We start from the raw sequence: 16,963 nt of genomic DNA, 5'->3' as shown, positions 1-16,963 counted from the left end.
AATGAGTGCTTTTTATAACGGGCCATGCGCTCACTAAATGGTATGTTTCCTAAAAGTGCACATTATCCACTAACTAATGCTAATTATATGCGATTCGCTTGTCTTGCCGCCGGTGACATATATTTGTTGTAACTTCTTCCGACGACTTTTCTAGGATGATTCGCACCCCTTTTTGCGGTGCACTTGTCGCTGAGCATTGTCTTAGGCACCTCCCTCGCCTCATACCAGTAGGGATTCACTCGCTTCAGCCAGTAACAGCTGCCCATTTGCATACCGCTTAGCAGCTTGGCGACACACCCGGCACTCACCATTTTTATTTATATATTTATATACTTTTTTTTTCCTGTAATTTATGACTTTTCTTTTTTTATTAACTTGCTTCAGTGGATAGTCAATTTTGTACAAAAGATTATAAAATCCTTTGATATTTTCTGATATTTTTTTAAAATTCCTTCAAGTCTATTACGGAAATTTGTCGTTTACCGTTCGAAAACAAAATCAAAATGAAATTCACATTTACTGTTAGACTCCGACTCGGCTGAGCAGCGAACTTAAATTGCGCGCCTACTTAGTGAGAACAAGATAACAACAGCAAATAACTGTGCCTTCCACTTCATCTCACAACAGCTTTGTGAGAGAGCGTAAGAGAGATGCGAACGCTTCCAATTGAAGTTGGGAATTGTGCGCTGGAAGTGAAGTGAAGCAATGAATGAAATCTTCCATTGTGGCCGACCGGCAGCAGGCACAAAAGCACTCATGCGACGGCCGCACCAAAAGCATGCGTGACGTCAGCTCTAAAAGCTCTCCAGCTGTGGGGTCAACACGTGGGTGCGCTTTTAACCTAGACGAAAAAGGAAAGAATAGAAAAGAAAAGCACAGGATACTGCGGACCTTTGCTTTGTTCGTCAACGTTTTGGACTCGAAAAAGGGCTTTCCCCAATAATTATGGCACCAAGCGTGTATTCAAAATTTTAAATGTTTACCGATTCAAGAGACAAAAAAACAAATACAAAAAACAACACAAATTTCAAGTAAAATTGCGAACCATAGCGAGATTTTTCATTTTTTCCCCGTTAACATTTAGATAAAGCATGGTGCGACGACGTGGCATGGTCGGTGGCTTGGCCAAACAGCTATCCTACAGCGCCTATCAGCATATGATGGCGCCGCCGCCGCCGGGTCAACATCTTAACATCGGCTGGCTGGGCAGCCCATCTGTGCACTGGCCGCCACAGGCGCCCAGGCCGCCCTCCCTGATGTCCGCCATGTGCAACAAAATGGTGGGCTCACTGCCGCGCATGCCTAGCCTGCCGCAGCCGGAGCTGAGCAGCCGCAGGCTGAGTCGCCTGCGACGCAATCTAATGCAGTCACCGCATCCCCAAGTGCTGCCCGTTTATCCACAGGCGCCTTTGATGCAGACTGCCAATATTCTGCCCATGTGGTGTCGCTCCGATGAGCAGATGTGGCAGAATCCAGTCAAGCAACGCCACAGGCTGCCCACGAGCGATATTTCCATACAGCTCAAGCAGCAGCTGCAGCAGCTGAAGCGACAGCAGCAACTGCAGCAGAAACGGCAGCAGCAGCAGCAACAACAGCAGCAGCAGCAGCCGCCGCAGCAGCAGCAGCAGCAGCAGAGGGAGCTGAGCAGCGGATTTATGCCCTTCAATTTTGGCAAATGTGCGAGCAGTCTGATCAAGTTTCTGGACAGAAGCGGCTCCACTTCGGAATCCTCTCTATATGCGGCCACACATCCCAATCCTGTGCCGGAAGCCCAGCATGTGCCCACGATTAGCATCGTGAAGCGACCCTATTCAGTGGAGCGACACATTCATGCGGCTGACTTTGACTATGTGAAGCTGGCCAAGCAAATGGTCACATCCAAGGACAAACAGTTCACCGGAGGTGGCGTCGGTCGCACCCAGGTGCTGCCCACTCATGGCGAGCCCCATAGGCTGGCCAATCGTGGATCTAGCAAAGCGCCGGTGAGCTTCACAGCTGATTATAGCGCCAGCAGCACATCGTTAATTAACCATTCCGCGGCACAAGCAGGTCGCCAGGAAGAGCTTAAGGCCAAAAGTCAAAGTCTCCAAGGTGAAACCCCAGCGGAGATGCAGCTGAATTTTCTGGCCGCCGATATAGACGCCAATTTGCAGCAGATACGCAAACTTTTGGGAACAAAGCTGCCACACAAACGATGCGGCAGCACCAGAACAGCAAAAGGTCTGGCAACGCTGCAGCGGCCAGAAATGTGCGCCAAGCTAAAATATCCACCATTGGCAGGACACGCCGCACGGCATGCCAGTCTGGCAATACCGCAGCAGTCGGACACAAAGCTGCCACAGCGAGTCCACCAGCAGCACAACAGTCCGGTAATGTCTGCAAGTCTGGCAGCACTGCAGCAGTCAGAGTTGCCACAACAATTAGCAGCGGGCCCTGAGGGAAAGGCAAAGGTAGCCAGCCTGTCAGAAATGCAGCAGTCAGAGCCAAGCGACAATGTGGAGTTGCCACAGCAAACGGAGCTGAGCGGCAATGTAACGCCTACAACGTTGCCCAATCTGGCAACAGACGACGCGGACGCCAAGCAGGAGTTCAAGTTCACAGCCGAGCAACTGGAGCTGATGCAAAAGATTTTGCAGGAGAAAGACCAACTGCAACGGGCAGCGGAACCGGAAGCGTCAATGAAAGCCAAGACACCAAAAATTGACGGCCATAAACGGCAAATAAATCTAAACGAACTGTTCAAGGACAAAAATATGCAGTGCGTCGAGTCGGATAATTCCTTGTGGAACTCGCTGATGCAGTTGGTGGCGCACATGTGCGACGACAGAAAGCGAAACGAGGAAACGGAACGCCTGAAGGCTGGCGCCATTTTGGAGCCTTCGAAAAAAGAATATTCCATCTATCTGATGGTTACCTCTGACGATGAGGACGATGTGGGGGATTCGAGCCGCGTGGGCAACCAATGCAATACGCCCATCGCGACCCGAAAGCCAAGACAGGCTAGGCGCAAAAGAAGTTCCACCATCAAACCGCTGGATATACCCGCTCCTTACGCCACACTGCGTCAACGAAAGCAGCAGGATCAACGTCGACCGTTGCGCAAAAAAAGACGCCCCTCATTAGGACATCAGAACACTGAGGTCTTCTCCTGTTTGTCGCTACCGGCGCGACGACCGCTGCACTGGCCCAATCCACGGCACATCAAGTGCCTGGCTCAGGGCAAGAAAAAGAGAAAGAGGCTGCCCCGACGCCCATGCCTCCGGCGACAGGCCAGCCACACATTGGACAGCATCTATCCGAGCCAATTAATCAATCCAAGAAAAAGCAACAATCGCATGTCTAATCCGTTCCTGCCTCAGCCACGTGTTCCAGGCAACTACACAGGGTTTTGGTGACCCGAAGCCCCAATTCTAGATGCATTGATCGTTCGTACTTGCAAAGCTTAGTTAAGCAGTTAGCTTTATGCCTTAACTATGCTCTGCACATATTTACGATCCATGCATTATAGATATCTACAATGCGTATGGATATTTATTGTTAGTTGCTGAAAAAGAAAAAAACAACAAAAAAAAAAAACTGTAGCAAATAAAGTTTGAGTTGAGCCAATCCAACGATTTGTTTTCTTTTGATATATATCTCTAAAAATATGAGACACGCCTTCTATCTGACTAACTGACGTAACCGGATATGTTGCCACTAGATCCTGTCAACCCAGCCAGCTTGTCACCCAAAATCAAACGTAATTGATCAAATCAGCTTTGTTTTTTGTGTGTCTTGTCACTGTTTTTGTTAAATTCACAAATTTTTCGTGTTTACACTCAACATACCACAGATAATGTGAGGCAAATCTTGGCGGAGGATAAATACGGAACTCCCAGTTGCCGTTACAATGGCCCCGACAGTTCACAGGCAATGCCAGGTTGGCGTCCCACGTAGGGGTGCACGACCACCCAGATATGGAGGGCACACAGATTGCAAATGGCAGCAGCGACAAGAGGATCGATATTCTAGTCAATACAGTGACTCGTACCACGAGCCGTACCAGAAGCAATACCCGACCGAGCATTTTAGGCCGCATCATGCATTGTACGAGGATCAGAGCTCGTATGGATGCCAGAGTCCGGAGTGCTATCGACAGAAATTCAATCAACACTACCAGGATTCGTGCCGGATGTCATCCCGGTTGGCGTACCAGAAGCACTACCACTCACCGTACCCGCAGCAGTACCAGAGACAGTTTCAGGAACAGAATCCGAAGCAGTACCGACATCGGTTAATGGAACAGTACCAGATGCAGCACCAGAGATCGACCCAGTCTAACTCACATACGTTCGACAGGGATAGAAGGATGGAGTTTAAAAACCAAATCTATGGCCATCTATGGCCTCCAGCTCGTCAGTATGGTGGTATGGGCCCCTCCAATTTTAGCTGTAACCCAGTTGGTTTCCCCACATGTGCCAATAGAATGGTGCCAGATAATAATCAGCCAGCTTGCAGTCGTGGACAGCGTTCCAGATCTTGTGAACGAAGTGAACCTCGCCGGGCTTGCAACGGAGCAACTTGTTGCAGGAACCGTAATGATTCCCGTTCACCGTCTATTACCAGGTCACACTCTAAGCTGCGGCGCGGTCAATCCTGTGCTTCAGTGGGCAACGATGCTTATTGTAAACCACATAACTCATATCGTTCCAGACAGAATCATGCTGATTACGGCAGAACAACACAAACACGCTCCGCATGTCCCTCAAAATCTCGCGATGCTGCATGCCAATATTCTCACAGCGTGGACAGTGCCTACATGACGCCAGATTCGTTATCCAGACACCGTTGTGATTCTTATAGCGATACACAGAAAAAACATAAATCCGTAACACGTGCTCCATCGCGTTGCGAGCCTGGTTGCTTTGGAACACCAGAAAAGAAATGTACGAAGCAGCCGCCAGCACAGCTACAATTTCCACCATCATCTTGCTGCGGTTCTTGCTTTTCGCAGCCAGAAAAGCAAAAATCGAGGCGACACGTATCGAATAGCGAGCATCGTAGACAATCCCGTAGCGATCCTTTCTGCGAACCTTGCTACGACCCTTACCAGGAGGACCAATCCGCAGGATGTTGGCAGCTTCGCAGTGAGCCTCGCAGTGAGCATCGTTACGCGCATAAAACTGAGGCTCCACCCAAGTCCTCAAAGCAGCCTCGACCTCGCTGCGAAGGTTGCTACGAGCCCAGACCGCAACCCGAGCCACGTCGCAGTAAATCGGCATGCAGTTGCGGTTTTGGGCCGCGTCCAGTAACTGAGTCATTATTCAGCTGTTGTCCGCCAGAAAAGCCAACGGATTACGCGGAACACAAACAGTTTACTACCATGGCACATCGAAATCCCTTGGTGGTTAGATCACACGGTTGCCTAAGCGAATGTCCTACCCAAGGTTACCGCAAGAAGACCAAAAAGTCCAGGGACCCCAGGGCTAAATCAAATTATGGCACTTATGGCTCGTTACCGTGTAAGGCACCAAAGCATGCACGTCCAGGCAATCAGGGCAGGGATTACTATGGCAATCCGCGCTCAGACTATGCGGAGTTGCAATATCAAAGTGGTAGATTCGTCAGGAGTCCCCTAACCGTTTCTAGCTGCAGTTGCAATATGCAACCGAGTGTCATGCCACAAGCTCCTGCCAAAGCCGTTAAGGAGCGCAAGGCCACACCATACTCGTCCTATCAAACCTTCGATGAGGCGCAAGGACCCTGCGCATGTCCACCGCAAGCTCCACGAAAAGAATTTGGACGCAGGCACACGTCTTTCTATCTGGACGAAGCAAAGGAGTTGCCCTGCCGTTGTACGGGCAATGGCTTGCCTGCGCTCAACAATAATAATAGTCCACGCACGAATTTTGTGCCAGCGATGTGGTTCAATGGAAGTAGCTCGCCAGGGAAAACGCCAACAAGTTCCCGTAATGAAAGATCCTACTCGGGCGTAAGACAACCCCTTATGTTTCTATCCATTTTCAAATATAAGTTACTCTTGCCTTCCATTTTAGCTCTCGCCTATAGCCTCGTCCTTTATACAGCGGCGCCAGGTGCCTGCCAAATCCTGTGTAAGCATTCCCGGTCAATGCCGTGTATTATCTGCTATCGTCTCTTAATTAACCCTTGTTCCATTAATTCCCAGCATCTTGGATCTGCACCCCACGGCAGCCTACCATTGGCCAAGCAACGGGGAAGTTTGCCCAAACGACGTCTATCCGGCTGTGGCGTAAGCTTAAGCTGTGTCTACCTTATTTATGAACTCTAATTTCTGCTGTTTTCTACCTCCTCAGACTTGCAATGTGAACAAGAAATGCTTGGGTTTGCACATCAAGAACCGACGCTGCACCGGCAAACTATGCTCGAGTTCAGGTTCAAATAAGGTTAGTTTAAATATTCCAATTGATCTCACCCACTCAGATAAACTGATTGCAGAAGCTACCACTTTTATCGATAAGTAATCTGCTGAAGGCCCGCCGCATGCCCAAGGCCAATCCGGGTGCACTTCGGTTACCCATTAAAGTCCACAAGCTACTCGATTGCACGGGAGTTAAAATAAAGCTGCACAAGCAACGCTGTCGCGGCGGCAAGCTGTCACAGGCCGGCAACAGCCCCCAAGGGGCAAGGAACGCAAGTTCCAGGCCTCGAGAGAATCAGATAGGTGGCACTAGAGCCATGCCGGGCGCCCAACCCAAGCCCAGCCGACAGCAGACTACAGTTAGGAGCGACAGAGTGCAAGGTCAAGGCCAATCGCAAAGGCCGGCACGATTGCAGCAGGATGCAGAATATCCACGTGAACAGCACCCACAGCCCGCAGTAAGACCTAAGCCTCCAGCAGCAGCAGCACGACGCGATCTGCCACAAAGATATCAGATGCAGGCTCCAGACCAACAGAGTGCCAGACCTATTCAAGTCACAGAGAACATACCGGCATCTGAAGGCACAACAGCAACACGCCAACCAGCTAGAAATGCGCCAACTGCCGCGACAGGGACCGAGCCGACGACAAGGCGGGAAACCATCGGAGCATCGACAGACAAGCGCGAGATAGCTTCAATCCAAAATCAAAATAAAAATCGCGTGCCAGAACGGACGGAGGAACGGGCGCGGGAACAGGTGAAAGAACGGGTGCAGAATCGGGCACAGGAGCGTGGAGCACCACGCAGTGAAGAAAACACACTGCAGCGTGCGCGTAAGAATAACAACGAGAAGCAAATCACAACACAACGGCCCCAGTACCTGAGGGATGGCCAAGTGCAGCAGCTACCACAGCCCATAGTCCACTCGCACAGCAGGGATGGCTGTATGGGCACGAATATACATCATTTCTATCGGGGCAGCTTTTTGGCTGTGCGCTCAACCCAAATAAGCGATGAAGGACCAAGCAACGGCCCCGGCGGATCAAGAAGACGCGAGTCACTTTTGACAGTCGCCACAAACATGCTGAAGCCGCGGATGGTCAAGAAATCACTGCCAAAATGTTCGGCATTTGTGGTGCCCAACAAATGGCAGTGTACGCAACAGCTGAACGGTTTTGTGGGCGGCAGTCCCATTGTGGAACTGCAAAAGGTCAAAGGATTACACATAAGCGGCAAGAGCGGCTGGTCGTGGCGCAAAATGTTGCCCAGTTGGCTGGTCAATGGCAAGGGAAAGGCAACTAGTGCATAGCCAGCGCTGTCAGAAGGTGTAAAAAAAAAAAAAAAAAAAAAAACAACAAATTCTCGATGCGTTCCGAAAATTTTCAAATATGACACGATTTGGTTTCAAAAAAATTCTAAGCCACTACAAAAACTCGAATGATGCTAGCCTAGCGGACGACAAGTCCAGAAGCCAGAAGTTCGATGCCCAATCAGGCCCCACGCAGAATGACAGCAGTTGCGACAACATTGAACCAAAGGCCGCTACGGTAAGAAAACTTTCGACTTCACCACCAAGCGAAACGGTCAATCCCAAGAAACGTGATCTGAAGCCCACCGTTAGGACGCAATTTGTGCTGGGCAGGACAATGAGGAACAACGATTATAGTCCGACAGCCATACGGAGAGGCAGCTACATGCGCCGGGACCAGTCTAGGCCGAGCTGGCCAGCCACAAGGACAAGGTCAAGAAAGCCCAAGCCCATACGCCATGTGGGCGGCGGTGTCAGATTGTGTCCTGTCTGCGGTCAGCGGGCAATCGACACCAGCTTTTCGCCCGATGGACACAATTGTATTTGTGACTTATGCAATGCCAAGATCCACGCGGCTTTGGAAAACTACAAGGGTCAATCTGGCAATTACTCACCATGCTCGTCGGACTGGCGACAGAGCACGCAGTCGGGAAACCAAGGTCCAGGTCAGGGTCAGGGTCAGGGTCAGGCAACAGTACAGAGTTCCGGTCCGGCTGGTAATCCGTGCGAGCCGCCACCGTTCAGCATTGTTGTGCTGCAGGATTGCGAAAATAGTGCACTGATTGATCAGCTGACGACTGCCTTAGCGCGAACCTGTACACAACAATCCAACTTTCACAACATCAGCAGCATCAACAGCAACGAATACAAAAATAGTTATTTGAGCGGCTACCTGGATCGGTTTGTATCGTTTTACAAGACAAGACATCTTCGGACTTCCGAAGCTAAGGTGACGCAATAAGCAATAAGGGATATCTTCAGCAGCTCAGTCCGTCCGGATACAAGGTCAGCTTTCCATATTAAGAGAAAGTCTACTACCATCTTAAAGTTAATTCCGGTTTAATACTTCCATATTGAAAGGAATTCTTTGCTAGCTCAGTCTGTCGTTCTGCTAGATTCTAGAGTTGAGATCATATTTTCGAATATATTCTAAGCCTTGCCCTTTTTTTCAACAGAGGCGCAACGAGTGTATTGCCAACCTGTGACTATGCACCACCCGGCTATAATCAAAATCCGCCACCACCGCCCACGGGTCAGGTTTATTATGACGATACTCAGAACCGCATTTATGACACTCCATTGGTCCAAAGTAATTGTGAGTGTATCCTTAGTTCGATGCTAATGATTGAATATTCCTGTATTAGATGCAAGCCAAAGAAACGGGGATTGGACTGACAATGAGCCTTATACCGATAATTATACTGATAAAAATAGTGAGTTAAGCATTAAGCCAACTAAATGAATTAATCCAATATTCCGGTAGTAGCTGCAGCTCCAAGAAACAATGAATGGGCTCCCGATTCAGGTTTCTGCAATGCTCGTCCTGGGCAACGCGACCCGCGTAAGTTGCACTTAACATTTTTGCAAATGTCTTAAGCACGCGCATAATTAAATGACTGCTTCAGGTGAAAGTCCAAGTCCTCCTAGCTGCACAGGTATGCGTCGAAAGAACGGGCCTGTCAATGTGGATAACAATAGCTACGCTTCCACGGCTGATCGAGACGATGTGAGTGGCTTTTCTGGACCTGGATGTACCTGCAATTGCGAATTCTGCAGAAACAGTTCCGAAAATAGCGAAAGGCTTATTTGTCTCATCGCACAGGCCCTCGAGATGTTCCTGAGCAATTATGTCAGGCAACCAACAGCCCAAAAGGAGAAAAAGACAAAGCATGGTGGCAAGGACCGCAAGTCGCCCCGTTCCCGAAGCGCATCTAACACCGGCGTATCTGCTAAATCGTCAAACACAAAAACCTCAGCTCAGCATAAGGAGAAGGAGAAGGAAAAGAAAAAGTCTAAGGAGAAATCCAAGAGCTATAACAAGGAGAGGACCAAAGGGCAACCAAAGGATAAATATAGAACCAGACACGTTCCACGTCAACTTAATAATTCGAACTTCTTTCTGCCCGACTCAGAGCAGGCCATATGCAAGTTCAAGCATTCAAGTCCCTGCAGCACAGCCTGTCGCAGTGGCTGCAACAAATTAACTGGCCGCAACAACGGCTACTCCGGCTCGGCAGGCTATAACGGAAGCTGCGTTCCCAACTGTACGGCTCCCTGTGGCTCCCAAGGGCTTGAGCGCGGCGGCAAATGTGTGAACTGCTGTGCGGGCTCACGCTCGACAGAGCACAAGTCCAGTTGTGTTCCAGGCTGTCAAGCCACCTGCAGTAGCTCGATGACGAGCAACATAAGTGCACCCAGTCGATCCAATCAGCGGCAGGGTAGATTGGGCGGACGCAACAGAGGGCTTCCTGGCAACCCTGGAACGGGAGGACGCAACCAGCAGTCAGGCGGTCCGGGAGGCGCCGAGTCGTCGTCGGGCCAAAGTGGCCGCTCGAAGCAACCAACGGCTAGCCATGACAGACCAAATGGACGCTCCAAGTCGCCAGGCGGCAACGGGCAAAAATATTGCCGCTGTTGCAGCAAGCAACAGGATCGCTTTGGCGCTGGTGATGCCACAAATCGGACGCCATGCGGCTGCTTTGCCGCCTTTACAGGGCGACGCATGAACAGCCAGGCGGCCAGACCCACGGGCAACTGTATTCATGGTCTACAGCCCGTGGCCCACTATCGACCCGGCATGCTGCAGTTCCCCATCAACTATACGCTCCGGCGCAACGGCGAGTGTGTACGCCGTAGTCTGGTGCGCACAGCGGCGGGGGCCACACTCCACGAGCGGCCACACAGTGAGGAGCACATATCGAATGCCCTGCATGATCTATGCGGGTCCAAGCCATGCAGTCGATGTCGTTCCAATTTACAGTTTTGGCACTGAGTGCACAAATTACGCATTGTGTAGATCGTATATAGTACTAATCCATCTACTTATATCGAACATATAATGCATAATTTTGTTCGGCCGCGTGGTGGTTTAGTTTTCAAAGCAAAATTTCCGTCGACTTTCAATTAAGCTATAGATCAATATATATATATATAATAAAACCGGTAAAATGCAAACTCAATTGTTTCATTGATTTCCGGATTTAAATCGTATTTCTTGCTGGTAAAAGTGATCTTATTTGGTTTGTTGTTTTTTGACATGTGTAACAGCTAAAGGATTTTTTGCATTTGCAGCTTCCGCTTCCGTTTCCGTTGGCCCAGATTAACTTCTTCTGTTAGCGGCGCAAATCAAACGGGCCACAGCTACAGGACAAACAATTAACGCCACAGGCGTTTCCTTATTATTCTCCATTCCATTTGGAATGCGACCAGGCGCAAAGTCACTAATCACCAACAATATTTTGGAAGCGAGTACCGGACAAAAGGTACCGGAACCTGTACCTGTACCGTGGCCCAATGGCCCATTCGGACGTGAGCGCACAATGGGCGCGTCGAGCTGCTTCCTGCGCTGCATTTCACACTGCGGGACGAGCATCTAATTGCCTCCTGGCCACATGTCCTGCTGTGCGGCCAGCAGCTAGCAGCTAGCGGAAAATGTTAATTGCAGCTACAGAACGCACTTTTCCACACTCGTTGATGCCGCTAAGCGGCAGCAGGACATCCTTTTCCTTGTTTTTGTTGTTTGCCAACATTTGTTTTTACAATCTGCCCTCTCTCTCCCTCTCTCTCTCTCTGTCTCTCTCTCTCTCTCTCACACACACACTCTTTGGATTCTCTGTTTGTGTACAAAGTACGCGCCTCCGCAGCGTTTCCGCTCATCATTCGTAAAATTTGTCGGGCCACGCAGCAACAGATGATATGAATGCCCCTTGGACCCGTCCCGTCCCGTCCCAGCCCAGCCCAGGACCGGCTTGAGCCCATGTGCTGTAAGTAATACAGGATGCGTTTGTGCAGGAAGTGCAATTGTTCGATGTTTGCCTCGAATTTGAGCAAATGTTTGCGAAACGTGTTCGTATATCGATTTGTTGAACTTGGCTTCTACTCAGGTGAAACAAACATGAAACGTTGGAATATACATTTAACTGAGGGCGATCGCATACATATTTCTCGATTTATACATATATGTTACGATCAAAGCAGTTTCTATCTAGATTTTTAGTTCACGCTGGATACGAATACGAATATCACATAACACACGAGCTTAGACAATTAATCAAATAAATATATCACTTGTAGTTAGAGTAGCCTGACCTGGCTGGTGCAAAGTTCGCACCTCACCTGCTTGCATTGAAGATCACACTTCAGGTAACTCTTATCTGTTATCTGCTGGCAGGCTCTTCCGCAAAAGTTCAGCTGGCAGCATTTCGTAATTCGATAAGCTTCAACAGCTCAGTTGAGTCCAGGTATATCCATTTATATTTACATGGGCGACAATTGCCCAACAATGGATGCTCAGTTCTCGCCGAGATCTGCTCTTTTTACAGCAATTTGTGAGCTTTGCCTTTGTTGTTGTCGTTGTTGTTGCTGTTGTTGTTGTTGTTGTTGTCGCTGATGATTGTTCTTGGGCATTTTGTGGGTTTACTTGGGAAACAAACCATTTACGTGACACATTTCCGAGTCGTTGTAGTTGCCGTTAATCAGATTCACGGCGCATTTCTACAGTTCTTAAGGTTTTTATTTTTCATTGTTATCATTTGAAAATGCCTTAATCCGAATTTATGAAATGAAAGCGGAAGTCTGTGCGGCTTGTTTCCCATTGTGCCCACGAGCACTCGCCATCTCTGTCTAGTACCATCTCCCCCTCTCTCTCTCTCTCTCTCTCTCTCTCTTGCTCTATGTCTTCTTCTATCTGATCTTCTTCTGGTAGTACTAGGGGGCTTCTCCGTTTTTGTTTTGTGTGTGGCATTTGAATGGCTGCGGAATCTGTTGTTTTGGTTTTACGAGCGCGCGTTTTCAGCTTTATTTGATATTTTTTGCTTTTACGGTTACCTCGTCTCGTTTTGTGAAGCAATTGATTTAAACATTTGACGTTCTGCGCTCCAAACTGGGATCCGCAGATCCACAAAAAATTGGTGTTAATGATCGTTTTTTATGTGCGGAGTTAGCTGCCAGCACAAGATGACAAACGATTCCACGTTCATTTATGACGAGCCAAGAAGTAACCGCAAGTTTTCAAAACTCGTCTCGAAGATAGTGAAATTACAAGAATCCCCAACCAACACGCACTCCCTCACACCCAACTTGGTATTTCTGGCTGAAAACTTTACGACACATCTGTTTATTGATTTATAGTTCGGGAAAGTGCCAATAAAACTGAGTCCACGAGCCTGCCTAGGATTAGCTGCTATGCTGAGGCTGGGTATTTCCCCCTCTAGCCAAACACTGAAGATCATAAAATTCACTTTTCTGTGTATATATTTTGGTGCAGTTTTAATGCCTGGCCTGGGCCTATTAATCGTTTAGGCGAGGGTGGCTGCTGCAGTCATATATTTGGTATATATATATGTATATATATAGCTATATATAGGAAGACACCACCAGGAACATTTGGTACTTATGATAACATTTGATTAACGGCGAGTGCGCTGCCTCGATGGGTTTTCCCTTAAAATGCTCGCTCCCTATATTTGGAACTTGATATATGGGCGGCACACGCCCCTGCCATTGCCAGCTGTAACATTTCTGGTTGAAAAAATCCCATTAGAAATTATATAATGTTTGAAATACACTCTAGCCCTAGACAGGGTTAAAAATAGGGTATAATGAAGTCGTATAAGCGCATGCGACAAGCATGCACCATTTTGTATATATTCTTAGTCCCGGCAATCTTTCAAAGGCGGAGACAGCAAATCCGCTTAGATTTCTAATCTTTCTAAGCTTTCTTCGTTTACAAACAATCGATAAATATCGATTGAGATTTGGGTAGCAGATTCCCCTAACACCAGCCATTGGAAATTATATAATTTATTATTAATACCCTACCATAGAGTATGTTGAAAAAGGGGTCTAATGAAGTTGTATAGGTTTATGTGGCAGAGACATCTTGTTGGCAATGTTGATTCTTTCTTATCGTAAGCTATCCTCCTTTATTTACAATCGATAGATACCGATTGATATATCAGTGGCATATGTCCCTGCCACGGCCATTAGTAATAATATTATTTATTTGTAATAGCCCAAATAGACTGTAATACCCTGTAATAACCATAGACTGAGTAAGCCTTCTTCGTTTACAGTCGATAATTTTGAATATCCAGAAATTTATAAGAACGGGAGTGCAATAAAGACCAAGATGGTGTTTTATTATATGTGCGCCCATTCTATGAAGGATTGCAATAATAAAAAATAAATCTTAATAAATTGTGGCATTTACTTACATTCAAATGTCTTCTCAGGACGCGGCACTATTCACATCAATTTATTTTTCTAACAAAATTTATTTATTTAACACGAAACACAGAAGTTATCTTGCTATGTTTAGAGCACGCAGCCGAGTGAGGGATATCTGCGAGTTGGGCAACCGCGACTAGAGTTTGTGGGTTCGTGTCAAGCGCTTACTTCCTTTTGCCTTGCGCATTTATTCGAATTATGCACCAGCACAGAGTTACCTGTAATTGAAAATAAACAGGCTAAGCAAATAGCGAGAAATAATATAGAAAATATGGTAAGAGCTATATATATGCTGAATATTAACGCACAAGCCATACAAAGTCACGTACGTGGCTGCGATATTAGTTGCTGAGCCTAAGCAAACATCCTTTGTTGGCCAATCCACCCGGTCTGGCTTCCTGTCGATGCTTATCATGTGTGAGCCGGAGCGAGAGGCATTTACATGCATTGTGTGGGCCGAAAACAATGGCAATTGCAATTGGAGGCACGGCAGCTGGACAGGATGCCCAGCCTAGGAGGATTAACTGTAGCTGCTTGGCCGGCAGGATGTGTGCAGCTCAAACAACAAATCGGCTCATATGGAGAAGTAGGATCGGTTCATGCAACGCTGCTGTCTGCTGGCTGCTGTCTGCTGTGCCACATTAGGCCAAGAGACGCCGCTATCAATTAGGCGGCCAATTAAAGCACTTAATTTATTTGGTCTGCGATCAATGCGAGCGATAAACAAGCCATTAGATGCAGAGGCACAATAAGTAGAGCTCGCTCTCCTTTGCTCTCCCTCTCTACTGTCTTGCTCAGCGAAATGCGAGCAGGCATCAAAGCAGGCGGCGACAGGACGAGACGGTTAGCAGCGAAGCCAGACAGCAGTTGCAGCTAGAGATGTAGCTACAGATACAGATACATTCAACAGATGCAGATACATTTACAGAGACAAAGGTGCAATCTTAAGTGAAAACCCAATAGCAATAATTGCGCAGGCTCTGTTAAGATAATTTCAGTGGAACTGCCTGCTGCAACAGCAGCTGCTGCTGCAATTTGAACTCACGCACAGGACGCGCGTCCTGTGGTTGCTTGCAACAAACGCCTCGTGCCTTGTGCAACACCAAGGGGCAAGGCTCGGGGGCGCGTTTCTCTCTCTCTCTCTCTCTCAGTTCTGGGTATTCCAATGAATTGAACTGCAAGCCAAAAGGCTGCGTAATTCGAGTATTCCACTTCACGCTTGTCTATAAATTGATGAAAGGATTCTGGCACTTAGCTGGCAGCCATATGCTAACGCACAGACCCAACACATGCTGCAGGATCTCCCTTCTCCCCTTCCCCGGTCAGTCAAATAAATGATCCTGTTTTTTTTTTTTGGCTGTCAGTTTGAAAAGGAAGTCGACACCGCAAAGCGCGCATTCATTCTAGCTGTGTAGGCAAAAGGATTTCCTGTAATTACAATTCGTCGTCTAGGCAGCGTAATTAGTCAACACACAACACACAACACACACACACGCACACACACATACTCGACTATGGCTCGCATGTGCCCCCCGGTGGCACGTGATGGCCACTGAAATTGTTGGCATTGCCCCCACGGAATTGTTTATTAATATGTACAAAAGATATTTCAATGAAAATTAAGTGCGACTTGATTAATTGACGCCTGTCAACGTGTGAGGAAGAGGAAAAGTCAAGAAAAGAGCAATATATTGTTGAAATGGTGCCAACCCAGTCAAAAAAAGGTTCCAATTTTGAATATATCAATATATATACATATTCGAAATGATAAGTGCGAGAGAGAGGGTGGAGGCAATGATATGGAAAATGGTGTTGAATATGTAATTGATATTTAACGATTAGCAAATGGAAAGTATTTTAAAGTATGCTTTATCAGATCATATTATGCTTTTTCTCAGTATTGCTTATTATTATCATTATAATTGTTATTGTCATTACGTTATATTAATAATTTAATTAAAACGAATGATAATAAATATAATAATAATAATAATAATAATAATAATAACTACAAAATTACTAATAATAATTGTAATGAAAATAATAAGCATGCAGAATACTGAGAACAATTCTAATATGATGTGAATATTATGACTTATATTATTATAACGATTTGTGTTATTGTTGATGATTATATTTTTGTAGTTATTATCATTGTTTTCTCTATTATTATTATCAATATTACCACTGTTATTATTATTGTATTGTTAGCATTCATAAAAAGTATCTTAAATCTAAAAAACCAGGAACAGCTGTATCTCAATTGAGATATGCTCACTTGCGACAGTTCTGAATACATTCTTTAGCAAAAACGTTCGACCTACCCCTTAAATCCATGAGTTAATCGATTTGATGCTCGACAATGCGGGCTCTACATTTCATGAATGAAAAACCGATTAGTTTTTGGCCCTTTTCAAACAAAGAGCATCTGAAAATGTGTCAGGTAAGCGTATTATCGAAAGAGCTGTAAAGATTAATTCTAAAAAAAAAACACAGAAAATCGAGAATCAACCACATAAAATACAAAAATTAAATAAAATTTATATGCTATATAAAATATATATTATCATAAGGATTGTGTGTTGGAAAATAATTTATAAATAAAATTGACATTTTCCCAGTTCTACTCTCAATTTTTATGATTTTAGTGTCTAAGTTCTTGAAAGGTAAACCCAATTTTTGTCAGTGTAACAGAGAGCGCCGCTCGCAGTCGGCCGAGAGAGCGTGTGAGAGCGGTTATCTGATAGTGCAAAAGAGAGAGAGGAGTGACTGAGAGAGAGAGAGCGTGAGATTGGCTGAGGCAACAAAACCCGCTGCATGGGCACGA

At 46.7% G+C, this 16,963-nt stretch overlaps 3 protein-coding genes across 7 annotated transcripts; all 3 read left to right on the top strand.

Moving 5' to 3' along the window:
* Window positions 1–38: 38 nt before the first annotated feature.
* Window positions 39–3,622, top strand: LOC116651067 (uncharacterized). Of its 2 annotated transcripts, XM_032436811.2 has the most exons (2): window positions 39–1,982; window positions 2,050–2,261. In XM_032436811.2, the coding sequence occupies exons 1-2, from the start codon at window positions 1,092–1,094 to the stop codon at window positions 2,116–2,118; spliced, it is 960 nt and encodes a 319-aa protein (XP_032292702.1). In that variant the 5' UTR covers window positions 39–1,091; the 3' UTR covers window positions 2,119–2,261. The 2 variants fall into 2 exon arrangements, with proteins under 2 accessions (XP_032292702.1, XP_032292701.1); XM_032436810.2 differs by having other exon boundaries at window positions 39–3,622.
* A 129-nt stretch (window positions 3,623–3,751) lies between these two features.
* Window positions 3,752–7,740, top strand: LOC6625200 (uncharacterized). The gene is made up of 5 exons (XM_002050260.4): window positions 3,752–5,971; window positions 6,036–6,092; window positions 6,167–6,250; window positions 6,315–6,404; window positions 6,457–7,740. Exons 1-5 carry the CDS (start codon window positions 3,890–3,892, stop codon window positions 7,687–7,689), a joined length of 3,546 nt encoding a protein of 1,181 aa, XP_002050296.2. The 5' UTR covers window positions 3,752–3,889; the 3' UTR covers window positions 7,690–7,740.
* Window positions 7,648–10,863, top strand: LOC6625201 (uncharacterized). Of its 4 annotated transcripts, none has more exons than XM_032436809.2 (5): window positions 7,648–8,589; window positions 8,865–8,998; window positions 9,054–9,122; window positions 9,176–9,250; window positions 9,315–10,863. In XM_032436809.2, exons 1-5 carry the CDS (start codon window positions 7,769–7,771, stop codon window positions 10,679–10,681), a joined length of 2,466 nt encoding a protein of 821 aa, XP_032292700.1. In that variant the 5' UTR covers window positions 7,648–7,768; the 3' UTR covers window positions 10,682–10,863. The 4 variants fall into 4 exon arrangements, with proteins under 4 accessions (XP_032292700.1, XP_032292699.1, XP_032292698.1 ...); XM_032436808.2 differs by having other exon boundaries at window positions 9,173–9,250; XM_032436807.2 differs by having other exon boundaries at window positions 8,865–9,004.
* The last annotated feature ends 6,100 nt before the right edge of the window (window positions 10,864–16,963 follow it).

Source organism: Drosophila virilis, chromosome 5 (assembly GCF_030788295.1).
Source record: "Drosophila virilis strain 15010-1051.87 chromosome 5, Dvir_AGI_RSII-ME, whole genome shotgun sequence".
In the NCBI taxonomy this organism is placed as follows: domain Eukaryota; kingdom Metazoa; phylum Arthropoda; class Insecta; order Diptera; family Drosophilidae; genus Drosophila; species Drosophila virilis.
This window is presented reverse-complemented; position numbering and strand designations above follow the sequence as displayed.

Coding starts and splice junctions, on each gene's coding strand:
- LOC6625201 (XM_032436806.2), top strand. CDS start 7,769: ATGACACGATTTGGTTTCAAAAAAATTCTAAGCCACTACAAAAACTCG. Junction 8,590..8,864: donor TTGAGCGGCTACCTGGATCG/GTTTGTATCGTT, acceptor TTTTTTCAACAG/AGGCGCAACGAGTGTATTGC. Junction 9,123..9,172: donor TAATTATACTGATAAAAATA/GTGAGTTAAGCA, acceptor ATATTCCGGTAG/TAGCTGCAGCTCCAAGAAAC.
- LOC116651067 (XM_032436810.2), top strand. CDS start 1,092: ATGGTGCGACGACGTGGCATGGTCGGTGGCTTGGCCAAACAGCTATCC.
- LOC6625200 (XM_002050260.4), top strand. CDS start 3,890: ATGGCCCCGACAGTTCACAGGCAATGCCAGGTTGGCGTCCCACGTAGG. Junction 6,093..6,166: donor AGGTGCCTGCCAAATCCTGT/GTAAGCATTCCC, acceptor ATTAATTCCCAG/CATCTTGGATCTGCACCCCA. Junction 6,405..6,456: donor CGAGTTCAGGTTCAAATAAG/GTTAGTTTAAAT, acceptor AACTGATTGCAG/AAGCTACCACTTTTATCGAT.